Source organism: Eurytemora carolleeae, unplaced genomic scaffold (genome assembly GCF_000591075.1).
Source record: "Eurytemora carolleeae unplaced genomic scaffold, Eaff_2.0 scaffold45, whole genome shotgun sequence".
Taxonomy (NCBI): Eukaryota; Metazoa; Arthropoda; class Copepoda; order Calanoida; family Temoridae; genus Eurytemora; species Eurytemora carolleeae.
The window spans coordinates 185,613-198,404 of NW_019396182.1; the positions used below are offsets into that span (position 1 = coordinate 185,613).

General features: G+C 34.6%; 1 protein-coding gene and 1 long non-coding RNA gene across 2 annotated transcripts; one reads left to right on the forward strand and one right to left on the reverse strand.

Moving 5' to 3' along the window:
• The first annotated feature begins 1,734 nt into the window (after positions 1-1,734).
• LOC111697445 (uncharacterized) lies at positions 1,735-6,487 on the forward strand. The gene is made up of 3 exons (XM_023467469.1): positions 1,735-1,836; positions 3,386-3,517; positions 4,633-6,487. Exons 1-3 carry the CDS (start codon positions 1,735-1,737, stop codon positions 6,406-6,408), a joined length of 2,010 nt encoding a protein of 669 aa, XP_023323237.1. The 3' UTR covers positions 6,409-6,487.
• A 1,669-nt stretch (positions 6,488-8,156) lies between these two features.
• On the reverse strand, positions 8,157-12,623 carry LOC111697437 (uncharacterized). The gene is made up of 2 exons (XR_002764291.1): positions 12,592-12,623; positions 8,157-9,467 (listed from the first exon to the last, which is right to left on the reverse strand). It is a non-coding gene; the product is annotated as an uncharacterized LOC111697437 (long non-coding RNA).
• Between the last annotated feature and the right edge of the window lie 169 nt (positions 12,624-12,792).

Here is a 12,792-nt window from a genome sequence, read left to right on the forward strand (position 1 = left end):
GATTATTTTTCGACACATTCGTATGTAGTACTAATTTTTAATATTCGTTTTGTATGCAATGCTCTCGAGATGCTTTGAATGATAACACGTGGCAGAGACACCTAGCGGAAAGAAGGCGTTTTAAGTGCATTGTATATAAAATAAATAACAAATATTGTGAATTATTAACTTTATATGAATGCGTCGAAAAATGTTTTATATGTCTATAGGTTGTAATATCCGAATGATTTGTTTGAAATAAAATTTATTATTTTATGATACGCGTCTTCTAATGCAACTTTGTATGGACGCTACGTTCTTCAGTAAAAGTCGTTTTTAACAATTTTCTCCGTATAGACGCAACAGATAGAAGTAAGATTAGTAGTGATCAAAAGCGTTTGTTTTTCGCCGTAAGTCTATACCCACTTTGATTTCTCGCGAACACTCCCTTTAAGTCATTTTCCAGTCCCTTTAATGCTATATTTTATTTAAAGGATTATAACTTTAAACACAGTGCTGATATTATTTTGCTAAATTTGGCAAAATAACCCTCTTCCTCTCACCCTGACCGATCCAGTAACAAATAATCAAAGTGTTCAGTTATATGTATGACTAGTGTTCTAGATAATGGATATTTTTAGCACTAACCGGCGGTTCAGCAACAATTTTAACACAGGTCTAAAATTAGCATAAATACTACCCACAAATAATAAGACTTTATTTCCAGTATGAAAATTAGTAATTTTTTATCTAAAACAATTGTCTTTTAATGGTGTATTCAATAATTTTTGGATTAAAGGGAATTCCATAAATGAAAAAAGCGGAGTAAATTCTCTACAGTCGTCAATAGATAGGTAGCTTTAGATGTAATAATTTTAGCTTTTCCTTCACACATCATAAATTTTTTTTTCTCAAATAAACGTGTTTTTTTTACTGGGGGATCCTTCCAAAATTTTCATTTTTACCAATGAGACAATCTGATAAACACCCCTAGAAGTATTCTTTGAACAGCCTAAAATAAGTTTAAAGGCCATATAAAGCTTTATAAACAAGTGGTTTAAATATGCCGGACTAAAACATTTTCTAAACGCGAAGATTAAAGGCATGTTTTCGCTTTGAACTCAAAATACTTGAAACGAAGATTTTAAACTAGTTAGTTAACTGAAAAGTGTTTTTCCGATGTGTATACTTTAAAAACAAATTGTTTTTAAGAAATCGTTCACAAATTTAAGGTAAAAGTACCGTACACGATTTAGGAGTGTCGGTGAATCTTCATTTTCATGATATGACTTTTCCTGTTAACTGTATATTTAAAATGGAATGAATTATAAATTCTGGCAATTCAAATCAAACAGTAGTTACTCTCTGGGAAAGATAGCGGCGGCATTGGTAAATTTCTCAGATAGAACACTTATACAGTGATACCCATAGAACTATGGAATAGGAACATGATATTTAAGTAGTGTAACTGTAACTGTAATGTGTATTTGATGATGTAATAAAGCAGACAAATTTTATCGGTGTGATTGGGGTCTATTTACACATCACATTTGCTGTCATTGGACTCTATTTGACATAATAACTTGAGTCTAACAGTCGTCTTACTCTTCCACTGTGTTCTGGGTTTTATACTTTCTATAGTATATTGCTCTGTGCCGTGGAATTAGTTGAAATATGATTTCATTGGAAATCTGAATATTTACGAAAGAACCAGAATTATATTTTACTGAAGGGGTTACAGGGAAATAGTAAAATATGGAGGGAGAGAATTGTGGGGGAGGGACTGTAGTTAACCATGCTAGTGACTATACATACTATCTACCTGCTGGTAGTCCTAGTAGTCAGTATAGTGCTCAGGTACTGTAGTTAACCATGCTAAGTTGAACGTTCTTTGGTCTCTCTAAATTGTTGCCGTTGAGAAATGTTAATTCCTTGGTTTAAATCTGTACTAGAGTACTGATAAGGTCTGAAACCTGCTCCAAATCCTACAGTATAGCCGGACCTATTATAGTTTCACTTGAAAACCTGAAAATATTTTACTCCAGGCTTATTCTAAACCATGAGTCATTACGTCACAACATCGTGGTTCGTGATCGGTATTTTGATGGATCATTTAACCTTTAGAATTAAGGCTACAAACAACTTATAGTGTAACTTTGGATTTCCTCTGATTTCACACATTGTTAAACTTGCTCAGCTAGAGATTATTTAATAAATTTCCGTTTTATCTAATAAATTTCAGTATTATTTAATAAATTTCCGTTCTATTTAATAAATTTCCGTTTTATTTAATAATTTCCGTATTATTTAATAAACTTCCGTATTATTTAATAAATTTCCGTATTATTTAATAAATTTCCGTATTATTTAATACATTTTCGTATTATTTAATAAATTTCCGTATTATTTAATAAATTTCCGTATTATTTAATAAATTTCTGTCTTATTTAATAAATTTCCGTATCATTTAATAAATTTCCGTATTATATAATATATAAATTAAATACATTAGTTTATTAGTTAATGATTTTTTTGGTCATTGTAGAGAGGTCGGCGATTTTATCAACATAATGACTACGAATATTTACTAATTTCGCTTTAAAGCGTTTTTAAGATTACAAGTTTGCTAGTAAATATGTAAAGTAAAAAGTAAGTCGTCTTCCTTGTATTGATATAGACGAAGACGATTGTACTTTTTAAATCATTAGAATATGTCTGAAACGAAATCAAACTCTAGTAATGCCTGACTAAAAACATTTTCACTCTACTTCTTGCATGATTTTCATATATTGCCTTGAATTATCATCTACAAAGTATTTCTAAAACAATCTTGTTAACAGTTTAATTTATTGGGCATTTTTTCAAATTGTCATCTTTTGGAAAAATAATTACGTCATTGGGACAAAGAAATAAGATGACAGTTTCCAGCTGAGTGCGCAAGCAAATTGGAATGCCGCGCGTATAAATTACAATGACATTTAGAAAAATAAATCAGCTGTAGCATGGGATTGTGTCTGTAGCTAAACCACATTACAGTCTTACAGATACTAAGCCTATGTTCATGCATCATTGGAGACACACAATACCTAATTATTTTTAATTATCTAATATATCTTAGGCATATAATTAATCCATCCATATTTTATCAAGCATTAATAGTAATTTGTTCCTAAGGTATAGAAAAAATACTAAATTAAATTGTTAAAGAGGAAAACTAAATATATGAAGAAAATAGAGGTTGTGTAAATAATTTTCATTGTAAAAATAATAATGTTACAATTTTGAAAAATAGATTGATTGCACATAGTTATTTTCGACAATCTTAGAATATGCAGATTTTAAGCGAAGACTGATAAAGTTATTCTGAGAGTGTCCAAGAAATATGAGTTTATTGAAATTATTTTAGGTGTTTGTGACAGTGGTGAGTGTATCAGTGGCAGTGCCTGTCCCTGAAGCAGAAGCATCTCCAGCAGCTTATGCTAGTGACTATACATACTATCTACCTGCTGGTAGTCCTAGTAGTCAGTATAATGCTCAGGTACTGTAGTTAACCATGCTAGTGACTATGTATACTATCTACCTGCTGGTAGTCCTAGTAGTCAGTATAGTGCTCAGGTACTATAGTTAACCATGCTAGTGACTATGTATACTATCTACCTTCTAGTAGTCCTAGTAGTCAGTATAGTGCTCAGGTACTGTAGTTAACCATGCTAGTGACTATATATACTATCTACCTGCTGGTAGTCCTAGTAGTCAGTATAATGCTCAGGTACTGTAGTTAACCATGCTAGTGACTATACATACTATCTACCTGCTGGTAGTCCTAGTAGTCAGTATAATGCTCAGGTACTGTAGTTAACCATGCTAGTGACTATATATACTATCTACCTGCTGGTAGTCCTAGTAGTCAGTATAGTGCTCAGGACTGTAGTTAACCATGCTAGTGACTATATATACTATCTACCTGCTGGTAGTCCTAGTAGTCAGTATAGTGCTCAGGTACTGTAGTTAACCATGCTAGTGACTATGTATACTATCTACCTGCTGGTAGTCCTAGTAGTCAGTATAGTGCTCAGGTACTGTAGTTAACCATGCTAGTGACTATACATACTATCTACCAGCTGGTAGTCCTAGTAGTCAGTATAGTGCTCAGGTACTGTAGTTAACCATGCTAGTGACTATACATACTATCTACCAGCTGGTAGTCCTAGTAGTCAGTATAGTGCTCAGGACTGTAGTTAACCATGCTAGTGACTATACATACTATCTACCTGCTGGTAGTCCTAGTAGTCAGTGTTTGATCAGGTTCTTATAATTAACTAGAAATGTTGAGAACTTTGATTATTTGACATAGGAATTGCACGCCATAATAATATTGAAATAATATTATTGACATAAAGTGCAGACAAATTCATCTTAACCATGAAATACACGACAACCATCAAGGTTCTTGTAGTTTTAATGCATGGGTTTTTGCGTCCATTGATTTCCATATTTCAGAATGATTTTTTAGTTGACTAATCAAATTTATCTCTTTATTTCTAGACAATTTGTTGAAATGATCAATCAAATTGATCTCCATATCTCAGAATGAATTGTTGATATTTCAGAATGATTAGATTAGTTAATTGATGTACAATGTACATATTTCAGGATGAGATTGGACAGTATAACTACGGATACAACAGTGCTGACCAGTCTAAGAGTGAAGTCAAGACTGCTGGTGGGGTTGTGAAAAGAACCTATACCTATGTTGATGCAAATGGATTAGTCCAGACTACAAATTATATTTCTGATGCTTTGGGGTTTAGAGTTGCAGCTACTAATTTACCTGTTCATGATGTAGAAGGATCTGCTGCTCCTGTACAGGTAGCAGTTTCTCCTGTAGCTACAGCTGCTGCTGAAGAGGAAGCTGCTCCAGTGGTATCTGCAGCTGCTGCCCCTGTAGTTGTCCCACAAGTGTCCTATGCTTACCTGCCCTATGCATCAAACTATGGATATCATGCTCTTCCTACTCAATACATCCAAGCAGCTCCTGCTATTCAAGCTGCTCCTATTGCACAAGCTGTCCAAGTTGTCCAAGCAGCTCCATCAGTGCAAACTTCATATGCTTCCCAACCTGCTGCCGCTATCCCTATAATTCAATCCGAGACTGCTCCCATCTCTTCTCAGTACCATGCACAGGATGAGTTTGGTCAGTACAGTTTTGGATACAGTGACACTGGATCAGTTCGCCAGGAGTCCAAGACAGCTGATGGTGTGGTAACAGGTGGCTACAGATATGTAGATGGAAATGGAGTAATCCAAACAGTCGAGTACATAGCTGATGATGCTGGTTTTAGAGTTGCTGGAACAAATCTCCCAATAGCATATGGTGCTGGGCCTGAAGATACTCCAGAGGTGGCAGCAGCTAAGATTCAGCATGCTCAGGCTTATGCTGCTGTTGAGGCTGCCGCTGGAGAGGAGGAATACATTCCTGAAGCTACTCAACCTGCTTATGCTTACCCTGCTGTTCAGACTGTTCCTGTTATTTATGCCAACCCTGCTGTTCAAGCTGCTCCTGTTGTCTATAATGCTGCCCCTGCTGCTTCTCCAGTTCAGATTGCAGATGCTTCAAGCTCCCAGTTTCATGTACAAGATGAATTTGGTCAGTACAATTATGGTTACAGTGATGAAAACTCTGTGAAGCAGGAGCTGAAGACAGCAGATGGTGTTGTTAGAGGAAGCTATACTTACGTAGACTCTGATGGTCTCCTACAAACGGTTAACTATATTGCTGATGCTCTTGGATTCCGTGTTGGCGCAACCAACCTTCCTGTTCATGTGATTGATGGGGCATCTGCTCCAGTTGCTGAAGCTCAGCCTGCTGTTGCTGTTGCCTACACTGGTGATAAAGAGCAGGATGCTAGCAATGTACTTTCTCCTCTTGTACAATATGCTTACCTTCCATATGCTTCAAACTATGAGTATAACCTACCCCTCTCAGCACCTGTTCAAGACGCACCTGTTGTTTCTGCTGCTCCCATCCCCATTGCAACAGTTAATAATGCTGCTCCAGTAATTGTTGAAACTACTGCTCCTGTAGCTGATGTAAATACACAATTTCATGCTCAGGATGAACTCGGACAATACAACTATGGATATTCAAACCCAACCCAGTCAAAGTCTGAGATTAAAACCGCTGACGGCATCACCCGAGGCACCTATAGCTATGTTGATGCTAATGGTCTTATTCAGACTGTGAACTACATCTCTGATGCTATGGGATTCCGTGTAGCTGCCACTAATCTCCCCGTCCATAATGTTGGAGTTGAGGCTGCACCTGAGGCTGTGGAGGTTGCCAAGTATTCAGCGCTCACTCCAAGCGTCAACTACGCATATCTTCCATATGCTCAGAGCTATGCGTACAATACTGCTGCAGCTGCGTAAATTATATTGTATCACTACCATTTACACTCAACACAAATAAATGAAACATGGAAAATAAATATTTTTGATATCTCCAAAAGGTGGTCTTTTTTGACCTTTTTTTATTTTGACACACTCTCTATTTTGCCCATAAAAATGTCAAGCTCGTTGACTGCAATTGAAATTTAGCATTTTAAAAACCCCATAGAGTCACTAGTCAAAGTGAATAAATATTATTTATATTTATTCACTTTGGTCACTAGTAAAATAAAATTCTTCAAAAATTGACGACAAATGCTATCAAAAGATGTGCCTGGACCCGGTGAATGAAATCCACATGTCTTTGTTTCAATATTTTCAAAATTGTTAGGGGAAACCCGGATTTTGGCTTTTGTTTAAGTATCAACAGATTTTTACGGTTTCAAAGTTTCTGAATTCATAAGAATATTTTGAAACCAATCTTGATGTATTTTAGAGATTTTAAAAAGATTTCACTATTAATATATTTCCTAGGATGATCATTTTAGGAAAGTGATGGAGTTTTTTTCGAGTTTAATGGGGTGAAAGGGGTAATATGCCATGAAGAGCTAGGAGCTGCTGACCATAGTAGTGTTGAATGGGATGTGGTGTTCGATCTGATCCTGTCAGCAATAGATTTCATGTACTTTTCAGTCATAGTTTGTATTTAATATATTTCCAGTTGGCAATTTCAATTTCCGAAAAAATTGTTTGTTTTTTGGAATAATTTATTCTTGTCTCTTGTACGACAAGGGAAAATGCATTTTGACACATATTTCCGATTCACACTATTCTTTAATTTGATATCTTGGCTGTATTTTTAGTTTTCAGTAACGTCTGACTCAAAACTGTTCAAACATAATTTCCTCAATATTCTTACAGGTTGAAAAAATAAAAGTCACACTAAGCTGGATTTGAAAATTCTGAGAATATCTATTGTCAGAATTCTGCCTTAATAATGACAAATGGGATAAGAAAGTATAAACCGTTATCTTAGTGCACAGCCTATCAGGATTCTACTTTCTATGTTTCCATTTTCCTTGTTTCTGGCAAGAGGGAGGGGGAAGAGAAGCATAGAGAACCCCTCCTCTCTGCACTATTATATTCTTTCTTTTTCCAAGTAGGGTGTACTGCCATGTTATTCCACACAGGGTTCTGTTCAGCAACAAGAAAATGGAGAAAGTTGTTTAAGAACCTGACTGTTCTGAGTTTCCTTGTCGCTTACACATAGAACCAGATTCAATCAAAAGAGTAAACATCTTTTTGACAAGTTTGGATACTTAACACCAGCTAACCAGGCTTGTTATTAAGGAGTATATTTAAAGCTGTCAATAGCAAAATCTGGATCCAGCTATGTAAAAAACCTCCATTCTCAAGTTTAATACAACGTTTAAAGATTAATGCAGGCCTTTAATGTTTCTTGTAGTTCCTTTTTATTTCTTCTATTCATATGTACAGGGGTGTATAGCCCCCCATATACAGCAAGACTCAATGTTACTTCACAGAGAACTGAATGTATACTGTCTTTTTAAAAATGTTGTTTTAATATCCAAAGCTTATTATTTTCACACGGAGGGGAGGGTAATAATAAATAGTAATAGTAATTGTGTTTATCCGACCTACAAAATATGATATCTGACCTACAAAACACGTGCCTTCGATCTACAAAATATGTGCAATGTGAATTCGATAAACAAACTACTTACATCTAACCTAACCAACATTTACATCCGGCCTCGTACTTACAAATATGTTTTTAACCAATTTATTTCTAAAAAAGGGAGAAACATATAAATTACATATTTTTCAACATTACAAAATATTACACAATATAGTAATTTGAAACACTAAACTACAATTCAAAAAAACCTAGAAACTCAAAAGTGCAAATTTTCAAATATATGGTCACAAAAAGAAAAAGAGAGCGATGAGAGGGGGGGGGGTGTATTAGTGAATTAAAAAATTTCTTGATTTAAGAAAACCTTAAAAGTATTTACGTAACTACCCGAAACGCGGGGAAAACAACTGCTCATGATCCGTCAAACATTTCTCAAAAAAATGTCATATTTCCTCATAAAGATTATAGGGGGGGTGGGGGCGGGGGACACGTTCCATATCCGACTACCGAGTGATGTACATTAAACAGAATTCTTATCCTGTGTTATTTAACATGTTAACATAAACATATCGTACAGTGTACAAGAGAGAATAAATGAATACGGTTATATACATATAGTGGATAATAAATAGTTTATGTTAAACATAAATAATCTAATAAAGTATGAAAACATTGATTAATAATTAATACAACATGAATACTTGAAGATCTTTAATAATATCAAATTAATTCAATTTTAAATTTTCTTTGTAAACCTAGAAGTCATAAAACATAGAAACCCAGATTTTACTAAAATTTTATCAACACAATTTTTTAAAATGAATTTTAAGAAAATTAAAGCTGATACTTATTGTATTAAGTACAGAGGGGTCCAAAAATAAAAGGCATAATGAACTGTCTTCGATGTTTTAAAAGTTTGTTTTAACAACGAAATGAGGTCTGAAATCTTATATCTTTAAAACGGCCCAATGAAATAAAATAATGATATCTGCATCAATTTTGAATGTATAAAATAGCAAGACGACATTTTTAAAATCCCTGGATATTAGACATTAGTTTTCTTAATTATGATATTTGTATTTTTATGTATACGAATGAATGCCGCGTTGTTCAAAGACGATTTATGTTGATATAAAATGGTTGAATTGATCTTGAAACTATAATACAATGAGTAAATATTAAATTGGTCCTAAAATTGCCGGCTAGCCCTTTCTTTTCTCCAAATGATGCATATTGTCTACGATTTTACGTTTCGGACGAAGCCTTTTGGCCGTTTTTTGGTCCGGACGAAGACTAATGGCCTTCTCTTGGTCCGGACGAAGCCTATTGGCCGTTTTTTGATCCGGACGATTAACATTTAATTGATTTGAGGCTGGGGAGGATCTTCCTTCTGTTCGTCCTCGTCCTCACTCTCTACATTCTCATATTCGTCCTCATGCTCTGTCTGAACAGGGAAGAGAATAAAAATAAACGCATAATAACTTTATTTTTTGTCCCAATTAGTGATGTGCACTTAGTTGGTTCGTTTTTGGTTCGTTTTATGCCAACATTTGGCAAATATTTGGACATGGAAAATATATGCTAAAACCGAGCTAAAGACGATTAAAAAACGTGTTTCAACGAACTTTTTTTGGATCGTTTTTAAATCGTTTTTCCTTTTTTTTAGAATAAAGATATTGCTTAATAAAAGCAAACATTAACAGAATAGAGTTTTATAGCATTGGCAGTTCTAGAAACCACAATTGAAAATAACCAGTTTTAAAGATAAATCCTGGATATATCGTTCTTCATCAGAAACCCTTTTAAGGGTACCGGTGTGAATTGGACATGCATCTACATGTATGGAAGGTCACGTAAAATTACATATCTTTAAGTAATCCTCTTATACAACACCAAAAATGTAAACAATAACAATTACAATATGATTGTGTGCACAAAAAAAATATCAAAAACAAACAAAACAAAGGAACGAAAAAACATCTAAAAAATTGTTTATACAATGGGGTGCATTCATACCTGCGATACCTGTAGTATACCTGAAGTATACCTGGACTACCTGAAGTATACTTGTAGTATACCTGAAGTATACCTGGACTACCTGAAGAATACCTGGACTACCTGAAGTATACCTGGACTACCTGAAGTATACCTGGACTACCTAAAGTATACCTGGACTACCTAAAATATACCTGGGCTACCTAAAGTATACCTGGACTACCTGAAGTATACCTGGACTACCTGAAGTATACCTGGACTACCTGAAGTACACCTGGACTACCTGAAGTATACCTGGACTACCTGAAGTATACCTTGACTACCTGAAGTATACATGGACTACCTGAAGTTTACATGGACTACCTGAAGTATACCTGGACTACCTGAAGTTTACCTGGACTACCTGAAGTATACCTGGACTACCTGAAGTATACCTGGACTACCTGAAGTATACCTGGGCTACCTAAAGTATACCTGGACTACCTGAAGTATACCTGGGCTACCTGAAGTATACCTGGACTACCTGAAGTATACCTGGGCTACCTGAAGTATACCTGGACTACCTAAAGTATACCTGGTTTACCTCTGAAGGTAGTCGTGTTGTAGAAGCTGAGGGTCACTCTGACCGGATTTAGGAGCTGTCAGACTAGTTACCTTGTATTCAAACATTTAAACAAAAGCTAAATCTAGGGATAAAATAAAAAAAATATCTCATGCAATGGTTTAAAAAATGAGATTTGAAGACATTTTTCTGAATTGAGGGATTTTTCACCTTTTATAAAATACAAAAATTACTTAATCTCACACAAGTCAGACGATATTACTGTCCAGAGATGTCCTTGAGGGTCAAGTGATAAAAATAACCCGGCATTCAAAAATATTTGCTTTACAACTTATCTATTTTGTCAGTTATAAAATGTAAGTTGTGCGAGACATTATCATTCAAACAAATAACAAATCAAAAACAGCTCGCTTAAATTCCCTTTGTATCTGTAAAATTATAAAAACCTAATAATAAAGTTGATAAAATAAATCAAACTAGTCAAGCCAAGGTTTTCTATACAATAAGTAGTAATCTTTGATTGTCTGTTTGTTTGTTTGTTTGTTTGTTCGATCATTCATAACTCATAAACCCATGACTGACTTGTGTAAAAAGATTGGGGAATTCGGCAGATCTACAGGAATGTTGTCTAAGTTAACTTTTATAAGGTAAAATCCAGATAAAGCTGGGTTCCCAAGGTAGTTAAAATATGATTTTTACATGTAATTTACATGTAAAAACTGTGTTTTCTGCATGCAGTCCTTATCAGGGTAAGAAGCGTATTTTCAAAATAGGTGAAAAATCTATTGCGAGGTTTCTAGTATGCAATTAATAAAAAAAGACTAAAAAAACTGTTTAAACTAAGCTTATATACAATATACATTATTCATTCTTCATGCCACACAATACTTAAATATTCAACTAAATAGTAGTATATTATGTGCCTGTACACATATCATATACCTGGTCCGGTACAGTAGTATATTATGTACCTGGTCCTGTTCAGTAGTATATTATGTACCTGGTCCTGACACTAGTATATTATATACCTGGTCCTGTACACTAGGATATTATATACCTGGTCCTATACACTAGTATATTATATACCTGGTCCTGTACACTAGTATATTATATACCTGGTCCTGTACACTAGTATATTATTTACCTATACACTAGTATATTATGTACCTGGTCCTGTTCAGTAGTATATTATGTACCTGGTCATGACACTAGTATATTATATACCTGGTCCTGTACACTAGGATATTATATACCTGGTCCTGTACACTAGTATATTATATACCTGGTCCTGTACACTAGTATATTATATAACTGGTCCTGTACACTAGTATATTATTTAACTATACACTAGTATATTATGTACCTGAATACTAGTATATTATGTACCACTTCATTAGTATATTATGCAAGGGCGGTTTCAGTTTGAAGCAGAGAGTTAGCCTATATAGGGTAAATAATTTATTTAGTTATCTTAATAACATTTAAAAAAATGTTATTGATTGAACTTTATACATGAACATTATACATGCTTCTTAAATCATGCTAATTTTTATTGCAGGCTACTGCACGTAGTTTCTATGTTTTTTTTTAAAAAGTTAAAAATGAAAGTTTACCATAATAAGGCTGTTAGTAAAAAAGGAATTATTGTTAAAAAAAATTCAAGAACCCTCCCTTCTTCCAATCTACGATAATTTGGTTTTCTTGGGCCGCTTGAAATAAAGGCATTTAAAACTTTAAAACAATGTTGTCCTAAATTGAGGCAAGCCTCTTTGGGTGCATCGCCCTTCTTTCCAGCTTGACCAACCTGCCAGTGGTCATAGATGACCTATTCCAGGTCAAAAGACTGCGGAGTAAAATCAAGGGGGGGGGGTACACCCACCCCTAAATTCGCTCAGGGGGTATACTAGTATATTATGTACCTGTACACTAGTATATTATGTACCTGTACACTACTATATTATGTACCAGTATACTAGTATATTATGTACCTGTACACTAGTATATTATGTACCTGTGCATCTCCCTGCCACATACTGTCTAGTTCCCCTCTGCACCAGGCAACAAGGATTATAGGGATCAGGGTAAACGGAACCAAGTAAAGCAGAGCCTATTAATAAACAAGGATTCTAGTTTTAGAACAGTCTCATGATAAAAAAAATGTGCACATATAGATTATGTGATGAAGTACAGAACAGCCTAGCTAGAAGTAATG